The 18,490-nt window shown below is 37.9% G+C and overlaps 1 protein-coding gene across 2 annotated transcripts in view; it reads right to left on the bottom strand.

The window, feature by feature from the left end:
* Window positions 1-18,490, bottom strand: part of CHD1 (chromodomain helicase DNA binding protein 1) — an 82,872-nt gene that overhangs the window by 38,489 nt on the left and 25,893 nt on the right. For both annotated transcript variants that reach the window (XM_038401992.2, XM_038401994.2), the window contains 9 exons: window positions 18,207-18,411; window positions 17,044-17,151; window positions 15,507-15,574; window positions 13,718-13,867; window positions 13,129-13,385; window positions 5,963-6,188; window positions 4,792-4,892; window positions 3,572-3,750; window positions 3,056-3,183 (listed from right to left, as the gene is read on the bottom strand). In XM_038401992.2, coding sequence (XP_038257920.1) covers window positions 3,056-3,183; window positions 3,572-3,750; window positions 4,792-4,892; window positions 5,963-6,188; window positions 13,129-13,385; window positions 13,718-13,867; window positions 15,507-15,574; window positions 17,044-17,151; window positions 18,207-18,411 — 1,422 coding nt within the window. The remainder of the gene's footprint in view (window positions 1-3,055; window positions 3,184-3,571; window positions 3,751-4,791; window positions 4,893-5,962; window positions 6,189-13,128; window positions 13,386-13,717; window positions 13,868-15,506; window positions 15,575-17,043; window positions 17,152-18,206; window positions 18,412-18,490) is intronic.

The raw sequence follows: 18,490 nt of genomic DNA on the forward strand, positions 1-18,490 counted from the left end.
TTCTCACTATAATGGACCTATTTGCTGATTGGGAGCCAGAGACTGGAATGCAATAAAGGGGACTGTGAGAGTTATTTTTTTCAGCTTCTTGATAACCAGTGTGGGGGAGCAGGAGCACCGTTTGTAACTGGTTAATGAATCTAACTACAACCCCCAGTTTTGGGGGAATCTGCTCTCCTTTTTGCAGTCTGCCCTGACCTTGGCATTTTCAGTGTGGGCTACCCTTCAGGTACCTCAGGTCACACCTAAGGTAAAACATTGTTGAGGCAGGCCAAAGGGAACTCCCTTGCAGACATTGGTCAGGTCTGTCCATCAATCTAGGGAGGATAAAATCTAATTCCGTATGTGCAGTAACATATCTATGTGATGCCTCCTTGGTGAATACACCTCAGCCCATCAACCAGCCTTGAAGGAGTCTGAAACAGCCTGGCGTATTGGACTACATAAATGCATGCTGCCTTTTGTGCCAGCAGCCTTGAACAGTTTCTCACCATGATGAGGAGATAAGCTTTTAAGTCTACAATGAAGTTTTGCATTGAATGAAACGTGGCCTGCAATAGTAAGGCCCTCGCCATTGTCAAATCCAGGACCACGCCAATAAATTATATTTTTTCAACTGGAAATGGGACTGACTTGTCCGTGTTGATCAGCAGTCTGAGCGCATCAAAGGTGGATCAGATTATGTTTATGCTGAACAACCTCTCTGTGACGTGGATCAACCTCTTATGCCAATCATCAAGGTAAGGAAAGACATCCCCTGACCACCAGAGAAATGCTGCTACCACCACCATACACTTTGTAAATACATGCCAGGCAGACAAGAGACCAAAGGGGAGCACTGGGAACTGATAATGATGACTGCTGACAGTGAATCTCAGAAATTTTCAGTGGGTCTGATGGATTGTCACATGGAAGTAAATGTCCTTTAAGTAGAGAGCAGCATACCGGTCCCCTGGCCTCAGTGAAGGGATTATGGAGGCCAGAGTGACTGAAATTTCAATTTTTTTTTGGCTCTAAAACAGCATAGGAGAGATATTCTAGCTGAGGTCGCAGATGCCAAAATGTTTACCAGCTCAGTGGATTTTTCCTGAATCTCCTCGGGGAGAATGTCCAGGGCCACAGCCATCCTCCTCAACAACTCCCGATGAGTCTTAAAATCATCAGGAGGCAGAGAGATAGGTTCTACCACAATTGCCTCATCAGGGGATAGAGGAAAAAGATGACAACAATACCAGGGACTGGTCCAGTTTCCACTGCTCTCGTGGATACTTGTGAGAGGGGTCCTGAATGTGCTCAGTGCCAGGCTTAATACCAACACTAGGATGTTTGTGGCATGGATGTTCCTGATTGCCTGTAGATGGAGTCAGCTGAGATGGATGTGGGGACACATTCGATTTGAGGGGAATCTCCACTGGTTTCAAAATGGCCCCTGGTATGGCCCTGATCCCCAAGTGTATTTGGCTCAAGGGTCGTTTCGGTAAGCTCCTTGCTGAAATTGAGGCTGAAACCAGGGAAGACAGGTGGTATTCTCTTGACGGTGAGACTGGCTAGGAACACACAGGATTTCACTGCTGAGTCTGATGAAGAAAAATACTCTTCCTGAGACCATGGCGGGGTTGTACAGTTTGGTACCGGAGAGGACTGTTCAGACCCAGGGAGATCACCTTGATTTCCCTAGACGGTACCATCTTGATTGGTACCCTGATAGCCAAATCAGTCGGATCTGCCCACTACAGAGGTGAAGCTGCTAATTCCAGTATCTTGGGCACTGGTGCCAGGCTAGACTCCTGAATTGCCAGTGACAGCAGCACCAAGAGGTTAAACAACGCTCTCATAGCCTCAAATGCCTCAGGAGTAGATGGTTCTGGGAAAGTACTCTCCAGTACTGGGGAGTAAGAGAATCCCAATGATGGTGCTTCGAGAGCCAGTCTCAACAGGCCCATACTGGGCTCTGCAGTCAATGAACTTCCCTGCTTAGAGTCCTTAGCACCCTCCCGAGTCCTTAGATGACCTCAACCTCTTTGCTTCCTTCCAAGATCCTGGTATCAAATCCAATTTACAGTGCCTCTTCCTTGGTAACAGCAACGCCGATCTACCTCTTTGTGCTGGTAATGCCAAAGACGCGCTACTGGTGCTGAGCAATGACAATATCTGGATTGAGGTAGATGGTTGTGATAGAAGACATAGTGCCGATTCCAGCAGCAGATTTCAGTCTAGTTGCCCTGTCCTTTTTCGAGTGGGGTTTAAAGCCCTTACAATCAGCACATTTGTCTCTCAAATGAGCCTCCTCCAAGTGCTTAAGGGATCTGGTTCACTGTTAGGTATTGCCTTACCACAGGAGTGGCAAAGCTTGAAACCCAGAGAGCACAACATATCTCCTGTACCATGGCCGGTATCCAGATAGGGTGCCAGATCCACACACAAACACAATTTAAAAAAAAACAGGTACTATTTACGTGCTTGACTATAGACTTGTAGAAGGAAAAGGAGCTCTAACAACCAACATGGGCAGCGGGAAGGAACTGAGGGGGGTCAGGGACAGCTCAGCCCTTTATGCCTGAAAATGGTGCACGAGACCTCAGAGGGGAAAGTTCTCTGACAATGTGCACTGGAACACAGACACCTACATTGAAAAGGACATGTGCAATCAATCAAAGAAGAATCTTAATTACTGTCATTAATGAAGGATTTTCAAACTGCAATATCAAATGGTAAAAAGGGACCCAAGATAAATTTTGTTCTGTATAAAGCTACTAAATAGATCCTGTGCATGAATTTTAAAAATAAACTTCATTGTGTGATATTTGAGGATAATGTAGTTTATATTGTATTTCACCTACAAGCACTAGAGAGAAAAAGAAAAACCATAGAAGTCTTGCCTGTACAAATCAAATATGTGCTAAATTTATGTATTTGCAGGTGAAAGCAATACCTCTCAAATCTTTACTGTACAATTTACTACTCCAATGACAAAATAATCCATTCTGCTAAGGTTTTATGAATTTCTACCATTTACAAGTAATAGAAAAGCATCAGACTTTCAGAACGTACTTACTTGCACCAGGAGTGAGCGAGCCAGTTTAGTCCATTTAACTGATAGTCTCTTAACTCTAAGCCTTCATGCCCACCAATATATGATGGTTGCTTCTTCAGTGCAACAAACCTTGGCCTCTGTTTTAAAACCTGTCAAAGTGATATTGAACATTAGTCCTACTACTGAATGCTTTAAGATTCTAAATATAATTTTACTGAAGTTGCAGGAGAAAATGGAAAATAATTTAAATTATGTTTATAACATTACTATTTTAACTTCTAAAAGTTAACATAATTCCACATTTTAGTGAAAATAATTATGATGGGGACATTTGTCTGCTTAGAATTAATAAGACCACTGACTCAAGTTATATACCTTAACAGTCATTACTAAACTAAATTTTAATATTTCATTCTGTGATCTGAAAAACTTTATAAAGTATACCATCCCTAATCCAGGAACAAAACAGCCAGCTACAAATATTTTTATTGTCTCAATTCTCAGACGTCTACGAAAATTATCTTAAATCTCACTCACCTTGCAGTCCTTAAAAGGAGTCGTCTTGGATTGATTTCTGCTAAAATACTCATCAATGCATGACTGAAATTTTTTGGCAATGAGAGCACCATCTTCCCAGCTGCACTCTGAGTAAGGGAGACCCTGCCACTTGCAATAATAATCTGGATAACCTGCTGCTGACTTCTGATTTGAATGAGCTGTAGAATACATTTGAGATACTTCATCAATAATTTTGATTTTAATGAGACATTTCATTTTTGTGACACAATCAAGTGACAAAGTGCTCAGAATTAAAGAGCCCATGATTAACCTCCATCCTAATTTATATCCATATTATTTTAGTTTGAAAGTAAAATAATTAAGAATTCTAATAAATTTATTATCCACAAATATAAAATTTGGAGAATTGAGTCTGAATTCAACAAGATGAAATTTAATAAAGACAAGTGCAAAGTACTTCACTTAGGAATTAAAAATCAAATGCACAACTGCAAGATGGGGAATAACTGGCTAGAAAGTACTACTACTGACTAGGGTCTTGGGTTTAGTGGATCACAAATTGAATACGAGTCAACAATGCAATGCAGCAACAAAAAAGGCTAATATTCTGGGGTGTATTAACAAGAGTGTCATATTAAGACATGGAAGGTAATTGTCCCAGTCTATTTGGCACCAGTGTGGCCTCAGTTTGAGTATGGTTTTCAATTCTGAGTTCCACATTTTAGGAAAGATGGGGACAAACTGGAAAGAGTAACGAGGAGAGCAACAAAAATGATAAAAGGTTTAGAAAACCTGACTCATGAGAAAAGGTCAAAACAACTGGGCATACTCAGTCTTGAGAAAAAAAGACTGAGAACAGACCTATATGTCTTCAAATATGTTACAGGCTGTTACAAAAAGAACAGTGATCAGTTGTTCTCCATGTCCATTGAAGGTCGGATAAGTAGTAATGGGCTTAATCTAACTCAAGGGAGATTTAGGTTAGATATGAGGAAAAATGCATTAACTACAAGGGTAATTAATCTCTAGAACAGGCTTCCAAGGGGGGCTGTGGAATCTCCACCATACAGGTTGGACAAACACCTGGGATGGTCTAGGTTTACTTAGTCCTGCCGCAGCACAGGGGGATAACTTCTTGAGGTCCCTTCAAACCCTACATTTTTAAGAATCTATAAAAATAGAAGCAATGACAGTATATTATTCTTATTGTTATTTCCAGTCTCCAATTTGTCACTTACCAATTATTCTCTCCACTATTTGATATTGTTTATGAAGATCATCTGTAAGTTCTTGCTGGCAGTTATAATATTCCACATCTTCTGGAGAAGCATTTTTCAGCCTGGAATGAAAATTATGAAAATAGTCATTACATTGTTTCATTCTAAACTAAAACAATTTGACAGTCCTAAAGCTTTCAGTGTAAGAAAGAAAGTTGCAGGGAAAGCTTCTTTGAGAAAGGAACTAAAGATATCTCAGTGGAGAAAAAAGACCTGCTACATAAATTCCTTATCTGAATTAGGTGCCCTCCTGACTGGAAGCTGAGGAAAAACTACTGAGAAACTGTACTAGTGTCAGCTACACCTGATAAAAAATAATTAATGTAGGTATAATACGGAATGTCCACTCCTAACAGTTAAAGTATTTTACTCTGTAGGACACTTTTTTCACTTAATGAGAACAACACTTGAAGGGGGTTAAATCCAGGGAAATCCATCTCAACCATTCCTAAAAGTAATGGACAAGAACTACCACTTTTCATGTAGGACACTGAATAACCCAGTGGAAACCAGCATCAAAAGAGGGCAGTAGAAGGTAAAGATTTTCTCCAAACATTTAATTCAGGACTTCTAACAACATTGATAAGAGAGTGCTTGTTGATCCAGACAATGGGCAGAAAAATGAGACAGTAGAACTGGAAAGCCTAGCAAAGTGTATAGAATTAAAACTTCTAAGAAAAAGAAGTAAGTATCACTGTGGAGAATGTAATGAACAGTTCTGTTAAAGTACAATGGTCAAGAAAAGCAAATGGTAGGCCATTTGAGTAAACAGTAAACAATGCATACTGTTTATTGAGTAAATATTTTATTTATACTATGCATATTATAAACATTTAAGAAAAATAACTTCCAAACAGGCTTAGCTATTTATTAAAGGCATGATCCTGCAAGATGCCACATATCATCATTCACTCATGAGTAATGAAGTTGAGGTTGCTGTACACCTTGCAGGACCTTAAAATGTCGAGGTGGTTCTAACAATAAAAAGAGCATGCATTAACTTCTTGCTGAATATACCCTATGGAAATATATTCTTCTACGGAGATCAATCCCCTTACAATACTACATAAGCAAAAATGCTGGTAAAAAAAAAAAATCTGTATTATGAAAGATGGCTATCGATAACATTTACCATCGTTTTGTTTCCTGATCCTTTTTCTTGTAGTTGTCCAGTTTCTTCATTCCTTTAACATTCTGCTGCTTCAAGGTTTCTTCAGTCTCCCATGTGTTATGGATATGAGACCAGCCTTTCCATTTAATTAGATACTGTGTTTCTCCTGGCTCCTTCGATTTATCAAACCCTGCATTTGGATCACCGTCTGCCTCAACTGCATAGATGGTGGTTGTAGCACCAGTGGCTGAAAAGGAAATCACAACAGAAGTTTTAATAGAGCATGAGTACCGGTGAATCACCTAACAATGAATTTGATATTAAATATAATCAAATTGGTAATTTTTTATAATATGAGCATTTATCAACACATGATCAACTACTTCTGTAGTTCTCTTCCACCGAGTGTTACTTGCATAATTCTGTTGTAGAAGTATATGCCAGAGAATAAATTGTCTCAAAGACTTGATTTAATAATAAAATAATAATAATAATACAATGTAACCAATAAAACTGAGCATCTAAATTAACTGAAGGTGAAAGGAGAGTGGATGAAAGAAGGGGTAGACAGCCACCTTACAAATATCTAAAATAAACTGATAGACGAGAACTGAAACTTGCCGTGACATCTCATGACAAGAGAACATCAATCCCAGCACTCAACGGACTTTTTTTATGGGGCATTAGTTGCTAAGAGGGAGCAATTATCATGACCAATCTATTGCAGGCTACCAAAATTCCAGCAACACCACATTCCTAGATATTCTGGTGATCCAGGAAGAGGTGACAAGGTCAAATTCTACCAATGCCCACTTGTCTACCACGACTTTGCAGCGTACGACTACAATGCAATCAAAGATGTGACTGTAGCTGAGAGAGAAACACCCATGCTAGCGCTAATCTAGCAAACAAGGCTAAAAATTGCAGTGAAGATGTGACGATGGTGGCTTCAGCATGGTCTGTACATGTTAGCACAGGTCCTGGGTACATACTTGCATTGATCACACAACCATTTGCATACAACTTGCTTTGAGAAATGCAAACCACACTGTAGTTATCCACCATCTGAATCTCCACCAGTATACTGTCGGTGAGGTCAGAAATAGGTGGCACGATAATCCTACTGTCACCAATACCATCTCACTAGTCACTGATAAATATCCTATTTAGCAGACTTTCTGCATTCTTCTGAAGAGGGGTTAAGTTTGTAGGAAGCTACTTAGTTGTGCATACAGCGTAACACACAATATGAAGCTCATTTGCATGGCATTGAACTAGCTTCCCCTTAAACTCCTTCCACTGCAGCTGTCCTCTCATTCTCTTTCCATTACTTGACCATGGAAGCTTCCCTATCAAAGTATTCAATGAGGCTTATTTAAAAGGGCACTGTCAGTTTTAAAACACTTTCTGGCTGAAGCTTTTAACCTAGCATTGTTACAAATTAACACCTAAAGCTACCCATAACTGAAAGAGATAACAGAAAATTCCACTTGTTTACTCTTTTCATTTGTCATGCTGTGCATAGTTAATTTCATGGTATCACCTATACAGTCAGTCTGTTTCCCCTTCTGTTTGGTGGTTTCTCTCATACCAATAGGGGGTGATAAACATTTATAAAAAATCAAAAAAAGTGTTATTGTTAAACAACAAACATTGACAATGGGACTCATGGATATGTTTAATACCTGAAACTACATTTAACTTTTTTGTTAGTTTGTTTTAAGTTGATGAGATTTCATGTTGTTGATGTCATTTTAAAGCCCTGGAGTAATGGGATGATGATGATGATGATGAGATGGAGAAAAAAATCAGGAACAAAATTTCTTATGGTGAGATCTGTCAGACCTTGTTTACACTGGTATTTTACTCACTGAGGTGAAATTTAGACTCCACTGAAGTCAATGGAAATTCTGCCATTGGCTTCAATAGGCAAGGATTCACCTCAAATGTAGGCACAATTTTCACCCATGCAGCAAAATTTGCACCAAGGTAAGATGGACCAATGCAGCTACACTGGTAGATGACATTCCCGAGAAGACAAAGCTCTACTTTCTGGAATACCAGAAGTAATAAAATCTTCATTGCTTGGGATATCAAGGCCAGGTCTACACCACAAACATTTGTTGGCATAGCTATGTTGCCCAGGGTGCAATGAGGTGCAATTTGCAACCAAGATAGCTGTGCTAGCAAAAGCCACTAGGTCAGACACAGTTATACAATCAAAATTGCATTTATTTTGCTTGGAAATGGTGGGGCAGGAAGACTGGAATAAGCAATGCTTGCAAAAGCAGAGTGCCAGCAAAGCACTTCTAGCATAGACTTGGCCAAAACCTAAGTGTAAGGTGGCCAACCTGTGGCTCTGGTGCCAATGCGGCTCTTCAGAAGTTAATATGCTCCTTGTATACAAAGCGACTCCAGAGCTGGAGCTACAGGTGCCAACTTTCCAGCGTGCCAGGGGGTGCTCACTGCTCAACCCCTGGCTCTGACACAGGCCCTGCCCCTATTCCACCCTTCCCTCCTCCTCCCCTGAGCCTTCCATGCCCTTGCTCCTCCTCCCCCAGCCTCCTGCATGCCACGAAACAGCTGATCAGGAGATGCGGGGAGGGAGGAGAAGGTGCTGATCAGTGGGGCTGCAGGTGGGCGGGAGGTGCTGAGAGCGGGGGGTGGAGTTGATGGGGGGCTGCTGACGTATTACTGTGGCTCTTTGGCAATGTACACTGGTAAATTCTGGATCCTTCTCAGGCTCAGGTTGGCCACCTCTTCCTTAGAGTATCACAGCTGGCTCCACAGAGAGGAGAACATGCCCTAAAATGGACCTTTTCTAATTTAGTTCCGTTATTTCCAAACACACTTGATAAGTAAAGTAGTCAGTTGTTTCTGTTAAAGTGAAACTATCAGCAGTGATTAGCAATGAAACTGTATCAACATTTGCCTCTCTGATATGAATGGGGCAGTTTAAACCTCTACAAACAGTTTCACAGAATCACAGAAATGTAGGGCTGGAAGGGCCCTCGAGAAGTCATCAAGTCCATCCTCCTGTGCGGTGGCAGGACCAAGTAAACCTAGACCATCCCTGACAAGTGTTTGTCCAACCTGTTTTTAAAACCTCCAATGCTGGGGGTTCCACAACCCCACTTGGAAGCCTATTCCAGGGCTTAATTACCCTGACAGTTAGTAGGTTTTTCCTAATATCTAACCTAAATCTCCCTTGCTGCAGATTAAGCCCATTACTACCTTCAGTGGACACAGAGAACACCTGATCCTCATCCTCTTTATAACAGCCTGTAATGTATCTGAAGATTTATCAGGTCCCCCCCTCAGTCTTCTTTTCTCAAGGCTAAACATGGCCACTTTTTTTTTTTTTTTTTTTTTAAATAAACTTTTCCTCATAGGTCAGGTTTTCTAAACTTTTTATCATTTTTGTTGTTCTCCTCTGGACTCTTTCCCATTTGCCCCCATCATTCCTAAAGTGTGGGACCCAGAACTGGAAACAGTACATAAGCTGAGGCCTCACTAGTGCCGAGTAGAGCAAGACTATTATTTTCCATGTCTTACATAAGATACTCCTGTTAATATACTCCAGAATATTAGCTTTTTTTTTTTTGCAGCTACATCGCATTGTTGACTCGTATTCAATCTGTGATCCACTAACGTCCCCAGATCACTGTCAACAACCATTTAGCCAGTTAGTCCCCATTTTGTAGTTGTGCATGTGATTTTTCTGCCAAGTGAAGTACTTTGCACTTGTCTTTATTGAATTTCATCTTGTTGAATTCAGACCAATTCTTCCAATTTGTCAAAGTCATTTTGAGTTATAATCCTGTCCTCCGAAGTGCTTACAACCCCTTCCAGCTTGCTGTCACCTGCAAATTTTATAAAGATAGTCTCCACTCCATTATCCAAGTCATTAATTAAAAAACATGGAACAGTACCAGTCCCAGGACTGACCTCTGCAGGACCCAACCAGACACACCTTCCCAGTTGATAACTACTCTGAATATAGTCATTAAACCAGTTGTGCATCCACACTCATAATAATTTTATCTACACCACATTTCCCTAGTTTAAATATGAGAATGTCATGTGGGACTGTGTCAAAAAGCCTTACCAAAAGGCTTCAGGTGGTTAGTAGACTCACTGAGCCTCAATGCATTCCAAAGCCTTCTTCACAACAACAAAAAATATGAAAAAAATTTTGTTTTGTAGAAACTAATAAGGTGGAAGGAAGAGTGGGTTGGAAAGATTCTGGTGCACTTCAGCTCACTTGAAGCCTCAAACCTAAGCAAGACGAGGTTAATACATGCCATATTGGGGCAGAGATAGGAATGTTTTTATAAAAGTTTTCTAAAACAGAATGAAGGAATTTAATTTCATTAAAAGAAATTTCTATAAAAGTACAACCTGGTCATCTTAGGTAAGAGACGCGTAATTAATGTACAAGTGTAGGCCCTGATTTTGCCAACACATGCATCTGAATACAGGTGAAACAGTGAAATTAAGAAAGAGTTGATAAATTCGAGTTTTTGAATTCAAATCTAGAATCAGTTGGGAGAAAAGATGGTTTATCCATTATATTACAAAAAATTAAAGCCTCTTATTATACAATAGGCTTCAGAAAAAATTAAGTGTTTGGATATAGGGCTAGCTGAAATTATTTATCAGTGTAAGGAAATATGGAGACATGGACAGATCTTCCACTCACTTACAGAAGAGTTAAATATTCTAATAATGAATATGCTCCCTAAGTTTTTGCCTATCATAGGCCAGTTTTTCCAAAATGAGGCATAAAGTTATTTATATTACTTTAATGGAAAGATGCTCCTTAGGGTTATATTCATTAACATTTTGTTTGCCATAGGGGTGGTATTAAATTCCAGCTCCAAATTATTAATATTGGGTTGTTCAAGTTCAATCCTTTTGTCATCAGTACAATGCGTTTTGACATCCTTTGCACAGAGAGACAAGGTGGGTGAGGTAATATCTTTTATTGGACCAACTTCTGTTGGAGAGAGAAACTTTCAAGCTTGCACAGAGCTCTTCAAGTCTGGGAAATGTATTGAGTGTCAAATATACTAAATGCAAGTGTGCTAAATATAAGGTGGAACAGCTAAAGAGTGTATTTAGTTGTGACAGCCTGAGTATCTTTCCCAGACCTGAAGAAGAGTTCTTTGTAAACTTGAAAGCTTGTCTCTGGTCCAATAAAAGATATTACCTCACCCATCTTGTCTCTATAATATCCTGAACCAACACAGCTACAACACCCCTACAAACTGTACACAGAATAGATCAGGTTATTTTCGCATATTACAGTTTATATTTTACCTATGTTTAGTTTAAATGACACGTAGGTTCAGGAGAAGAGTGGAATGTATTTCATAAATGTAAGACTGTACCATTTGTATTACATTTAGGCCATGGAGTTTAAATCAGTTATTCCCTTTGCGGTGAAATTTTACTTTGTTTTGGAGTTGCATAGAAAATTTAAAACAGATTGAGCTGGTTTTGAATACAGTTTGGAAGAGCACTAATAATGCAAACCTTTGATCAAAAGGAAATTAATACATAATTTAATAGACCATATTAAGTATCCATTCAGATATCAGCCACAGACCTTTGAAAAGGAAGATACAGAACCCATATTTGAACTTACATTTGGTATATCTTTGATTATGAAGTTTATTGTTTCTTTGTATGTTTAGGCTCATCCAATTAGGAATGTTTCTGTATATTTATAATTTAAATAATTTATAAAACAGCACATATTAAAATGTAAGGGGACAGTAGCAGTGATGAATTTCTGGTGTGGATCAAGGTTACTCACTATGTCAGCAGTTCTCAAACAGTGCGTCGTGACCCCTTTTTAATGGGGTCATCAGAGCTGGTTTAGTCTTGCTGAGTCCCAGGGCTGAAGCCAAAGCCCACGGGCTTCAGCTCTGGGTGGCAGGGCTCAGATTACAGGCCCCCTACTTGGAGCTGAAGCCCTCGGGCTTCGACTTGGCCCCCTTGCCCAAGGTGTTAGAACTCAGGCTTTGTCCCCTGTTCTCCTGCCCCACCTAGGGCAGCAGGGCTCAGGCAGGTTCAGGCTTCAATCCCCTCCTCCTGGGGTCGTGTAATAATTTTTGTTGTCAGATAGGGGTTGCAGTTGAATGAAGTTTGAGAACTCCTGTACTACATACATGCGCTTGTGAATTCCCTTCCAAAACGGCCTACCTAGTCTGAAGAAAAAAGATTTTACGATATTATGAAACTGTATTTTCCCAAAATTCTTAATACTTACTACCAAAGAGAAATAATTCAATGTGTTTTAAATTTAATGTATGTTTAACATTATTTTGGGGGAAGAGGACAAACATAAAAAAAGTTATGCACATTATATATTTTTTGAAATGTAAAAATGTTTTCTTCTTTAACTGTAAGTTACAACAGAAGTTTTAAAAAGAATTTAAAACAGGATCATCAAAATCTCATTCTGGACAGAGCCAAATTTCAGTTTTAATTACGACTGTGGGACAGGGCATAAATATTGAACTCCATATACTACCCTCATAATCAACATGAAATTCCCACTAATATCAAAGGTCCCTCTATGACCATCATTCTTTTTAACCTTCCCTCTTCATCTCCTCCCCCTGCAATTTGTGGCCATATCAACACTAGGAAGAATGGTGTATTTTAGCACGTTAACTAACACATTAAAATCTTAATATACACAGGGTAAGTTGTGGTTTTAAAATGTTAGCTGGTGGAGACCAACCCCTAGGGCTGAGACTAGGGTTCTCCTTGACCAGTTAACACACTAAGAAAAAAATGTCTTTTTTTTAATGACACCTGAATTTCTTTCCCTGAAGCAACTCCCAATTCCCACCTCCAATGGTTCCATTCCTACACCCTTCTCCATTTTACCCCCAAACTACTAAGCAATTCAACAGTTACTGCAGATACATAAACCATTATAATTACACTTGGGAGCTAACATCCAACATGTAAGCAAGCACACAACCATGAGCAAGAATACTCCATTTGTTTACTCTGAATTCAAATTTAGGAAGTTATCTTTGCATTTATTAAGCTAGAAATAGGTTTTTAAATGAAAGTTTAGATGCTGCAGAAACTGAAAAAATACATAAAAGTTGTAAAAACTGCTCTTGGATTCACTGTAGCATTTTGAGAATCTAAGTCAAAAATACCTCCTTTTCGTCCAAAACGGCTATCCATAAACTTTTCTATAGTTTCAAATTCATCTTCTTCGGGTTGTGGGACATCCTCTCCACAGACTTCCAGCAAGTCATCCGAGTCTGTCTTTGTTTCTTCAGCTTCTTTGTAACTAATATTGACTGTTGCCTGGCGACGAGACCCTCTTTTATCATAATCATCATCCTCATCGGATGAATCAAGTTGCCTCTTTTTCTGTCCTGCACTCTTTTTCCCACTTTTTGGCTTAATTCTTAAAAAGAACAAGAGTTGACAAAACAAAGATGTTTTCAATTCAGAAATACCCACAAATGTTCTGCCATTTCTTACAGAGTATTAATATTTCACAGTGATTGTTCAACTGTACCACGCTGAACTAGATAATGTAGGGAAAAACATTCACTATGACTCACTGCTGTGATAACATCTTTTGTAACTTCAAAAAACAACTTCCACTCTTGGAATATAGAACTCTACTAATAAATAGTTACATTTGGATTTGAGCTTAAAGAGAGAGAGAGAAAAGACATTCATATTCCCACCAGAAATCTTATAACAAAGTATCTTAATTTCCAGAATTTTTACCTGCTTGGAGGTTTCCTGCTTTTCACTTTATTTTTTGGCTCATAGTCAGATTCACTCTCCTCACAACTGCTTTTCTCTCTATCCTCCTCCGATTCAGAATCTGTACCAGTCCCAGAGACAGATCCTGATCCAGACATTTGCCAGTCTTCACTGCATATATTGAAAAGCAGAAAACTCAAGAATTAGAATATTCAGTATTACTGTGAAGTCTGTATATATGAACGCCAGCAACCGGAATAATCTTGTTGACAGAAATAAGCATTAGGGCAGTTAATAATTCAGTGTCATTAAAAAGATAGAAAATTACTAAGAACAGATAGAAAATGTTATGAAAACTCATTGATCTCTCTACTGCCATGAACATGGATACTGCATCTGGAAGCATGGAATACCATCCAATTTCTGAAAAAAAAAAACCCCTATGTCAGACGGCTTTTCATTAGGCAGTAAATCAGGAAGTAATATAATGACACTAGAAACACTTTTCTTCACTTTACCTCTCAGAAACAAGTAAGATTGTATTTTCAATGTTCAGTGTTCCAATAAATGGATAATTGTTCAGGAGTTACATGAACTTTTAATGCTATAGTGTAACATGAACCTACTATAATCAGGGTTTCTTCCATGGATATTAATTTTGGGCATCCTGACAAACTGATATGTAGGTTGGCAAGTGGCTATTTGGACAAAGAGACAACAGCTACGAAAATGTGTCTTTTAGGGCTCAATATTCTGTTTCAAGAAACATGGACAGAGGTCTCTGCGTATTTGGTAAGATAATTACATACAAATGTACTAGTTAAAATATTCTTAAAACAAAATAATTGGTTATATTAGATATATAAATTCAACAGTTTTTGGTTTTCCATACTCTAATATAAATTTCTGTGAATTTTTAAACGACAAAGGATAGGAAAAAAATAAATAACTTTTGTCAATCACAACCAAAAAGAACTAATCATACAAAATTACACACTAATTTTAAAAGAGAGGTTTTTTGTTTGTTTTTAAAGAGTTCAAGAAAAGTGCCAGATTGACAGTCCTAGAAATTGAAGTGGTTTAATTTTCCACAGAAACTATATCACACAGGCAATGGCAGTACAAGCTTCCCTACACTGCACCTCTAACATTCCTCAACTCTGACCAGGTGAAGGGCATGCTTCTCAGGGTGATAGGATAGTTTTAATTTCCATAAGTCATTCAATCCTTGGTTGCTGTACTGAGATCAATAAGACTGCCAATTAGCGTCAAACATGATGGTCATTTTTGCCCTTGAGATTTCAAAAAGATGTCGAATTGTATCAACTTTGTCACTAACTGCTTAATTCCAACTAGTGACCTGGAGATAAAATGACCTATATAACCTATTCCCACTTACCGTGGCCATATATAGATAATGTTCAGGATAGGATATTCAACAGGAAAAGTAATGTTACAACTAATACACTCCACTGTAGATTCTACAAAGCACTGCTGGAGGTGCTTTTGAACAGACACAATCAATACAAGTGTACCTGATGCAAGTTATTTTACTAATTGGGGAATTTAAAGTCCTGTTTTACATATAGGACTCAACTTGAATATATGTTGCATCTAAACATCTATGTATTAGAAAATACCTCACATTCTAATCAAAAGTGAGAAGTGATAAAATCAAGTCCAAAAACCAACCTGAAGTCAGAGTAGAACTGAAATACTTTTATATATTAGATGAAGTATATATAAATACTAAAATATGCAAGTAGGAAGAACATTTTTATATAGTATTCTTATATGTAAAATATCCTACTCTTTATGTTTTTTCCTCTTGGTCTCACTGGATGAGTCATCCAAAGTGTCTGCACTACTAGAGGAATCCTGCAGAGAAAGCAAAAAAATATATAGAATTCATCATCAAATATTAAAAGAGCAGTGCAACTGTTAGCAACCTGGCTTCCATTCTTGAATTGGTATAAATTTATTTTTCATGTTTGATTCCATCTCCTTCAGTACACAATGATGCACTGAATACGATTAGGGTTTCCACGTTTTAGTATGATTCAAAATCCATCACACTTGTTTATGCATTCACAGTGCTCCACTAGAATATCTTTATGAAGACTACTGTGCCTGCATGAAGTAGATTTTTAAAACTGTCATAAAGTAGTCAAAATGTACTTCCATCAGGAGACTGAAAATCTCCTCTGTAGTTTACAAATGAGCCCTGTACCAAATACCACCTTTGTACCCACTCAGGCCCTAGAACTGTTTAAACTGTTTTTTAAGGAAGGCAAAAATATATCTGAGTTCTCACTACCTTTACTCTCCAAAAAAAAAAAAAAAAAAAAAAAAAAAATATGGATGGACCATATCAACTCAGACTTCCCTAAAATAATTCTCACTCAGAAGGAGAACAGTTCAAATTTCATCCTGAAAAGAAACTTTTAGGAAGAACCATTTAGCAATAGCTGTAAGTTAAGATTTTAAGTATTTACACAGAAAAATCTTAACTTACATTTCCCATAAAACTAAAACAGTTAAAAATGAAAACAACTGTATCATACAAAAACAGAAGTCCAGGGTAACAGAAGAAGAAAATGGAGAAATTATGAGAGAAGATACTTCTGACCATAGTGTTTAATTATTCTTTAGAAGTGAGCAGAGATGTCCACAAACTTCTTTGTTTAACAGATAACTTTCACCCTCTCAACCTCAATAGTATCCCCTTTAAACATGTGCTCGCACCCTAGATTGAAATAAAATCAACTGTTCAGACTTTAAAACCTTCTACTTTGTATTTGAATAATTCTAAAAGCACTACAACAAGAAAATGAAAGTGATTCCTTGGAAGAGACTACAAGTTTAGGCCAAGGTTTCTCAAAACTTTTTTTTTTTTTTTTTTTTTAAAATAGTGTGGACCATGTTCTCACAGGGATTGGCATGGAGCTACATCTCTTCCCATTCACTACTGCATAACATACTTTCAGAAATGACAGCAATTGCTTACATGGAAAAGTAATATTTGGAAAGTACTTTTATGCTTTTAAGGAATTTAGAAGCTGGAAACACAAATGAGAGCAAGTAATACGTGACTTGCCAGCTTGGTCCATGGATCACAATTTGACAGCATCTGGTTAAAGTGCTTTCTAAGAAAGGTAATTTCTGCATCACTTACCCAAATATACAAAATTAAAAATGATTTAACATTTCTCTAGAAGAGCAAAATTCTCTCCTGAGATGTGTACACACCATGCTTATTGCCTTCAAACAGACTCACACACACATATGGAGTGAGCTAGGACACCTCTGTTTACATTTAAAGCATAGATTCAAAATAAGCTATTCACCTCTTCTGACCCACTGTTTGATGAAGCTGCTTTCTGCTGATGCTGATGCTGCTTCCTGAGCATTGCTGATCTCTGTACAGCCAAAATACTTGGATTTGATTTCCAAAACTGAAACAGAATTCAAATAGAAGAGTCATGCAATCAAATACAGTGGACTTTACAATGATTTAATACAGTCAAATTCCCAAACTGAAGTTTTGCTTAAAAAAGTAACTATTTTCAGTTTAGAGAATGAGGAGAATGTTTCAATTTGTTACAGCATTTTAATGCAAAATGTAGCATGCTTTACAGTAAATTTAAGTAAGAACCCTTATATTAACACAAAAGAATACATATGCTATAGCCATTGCTAACACATTTCAATTTTATAACTCAGATAATTCCAATAAGGAATGTAGTTAATACAATTGTCAAATAATTTTGCTTCATATGGAAGCATTGCAACACTTTAAAAAAAATGAATGAAGAGGAAAATCTTTGAGTTTTAAGCAGAATTATGTTAATTAATATTGTTATATTTATTATACTTTCTTTCATTCAAGGGGAGTCATAATACTTACAAATATTATATATTACACACAGAAGCAACTAGAGCAAATTTGAGGTTATTTTATCCCACTGGATATGCTCAGAAGCAATTTTCTAAACAATTTAGATTTTCTTCTGAAATTCTGCAAACTTCTTCCTCATAGAAGACTAACTACATGCAAATTTGAAGTTTTTCAGTTCAACAGTTTATCAGATAACAGCAAGCGAAAGTATACAGATATGATTTTCAAAAACGAATAGAGTTAAAGGATTTAGTAGCGTAGAGGCCTAAATAAGTGGCCTGATCTTGAAAAGTGGACTATTAATCTCCTACAATCAATACGAGCAGCTGGGAGCTCAGCTATAATAATAATCAGGCTATTTAGGCATCCTGGTAAGAATTTAGGAGCATAATTTCTTGCATCTATTTCTGAAAATCTTGGCCTTAATATTTTCCATGATATTCCAGTCATGGTATGCAGATATTTTACTAATCAATCCAAACTCAAATCCTAACAGTTTAACAAGTCTTTCATTCCAGTTTTTACTTATAGCTTATCTAGAGTGAAAATAGCTATAGGTGATAGACACAAAGTCCAATATCTTTCACTGGAATGTTTATTTGTGCATTTTACCTCAGCTCCACCAACTTTTGGTGGTTTTGCTTGAACTTGTTTCTTCTCTCTAGATGTGTCAGACTCTGATTCTGACTGACTGCCCGACTCTGAACCAGAGTCAGAGTCACTGCTACCAGACTGGCTGCTACTTCCATCGCTACTGCTTCCAGAACTTGAACCAGATCCAGAACCTGATGCTGAACCAGAATCGTCATCCGACTGGCTGTAATTAGAAATAAAAGAATATTATGCAGCATTGAGTAGTAGGATAAAATCAAAGTGAAATTAGAAATAATTTAGCT

Source organism: Dermochelys coriacea, chromosome 5, assembly GCF_009764565.3.
Source record: "Dermochelys coriacea isolate rDerCor1 chromosome 5, rDerCor1.pri.v4, whole genome shotgun sequence".
Taxonomy (NCBI): Eukaryota; Metazoa; Chordata; order Testudines; family Dermochelyidae; genus Dermochelys; species Dermochelys coriacea.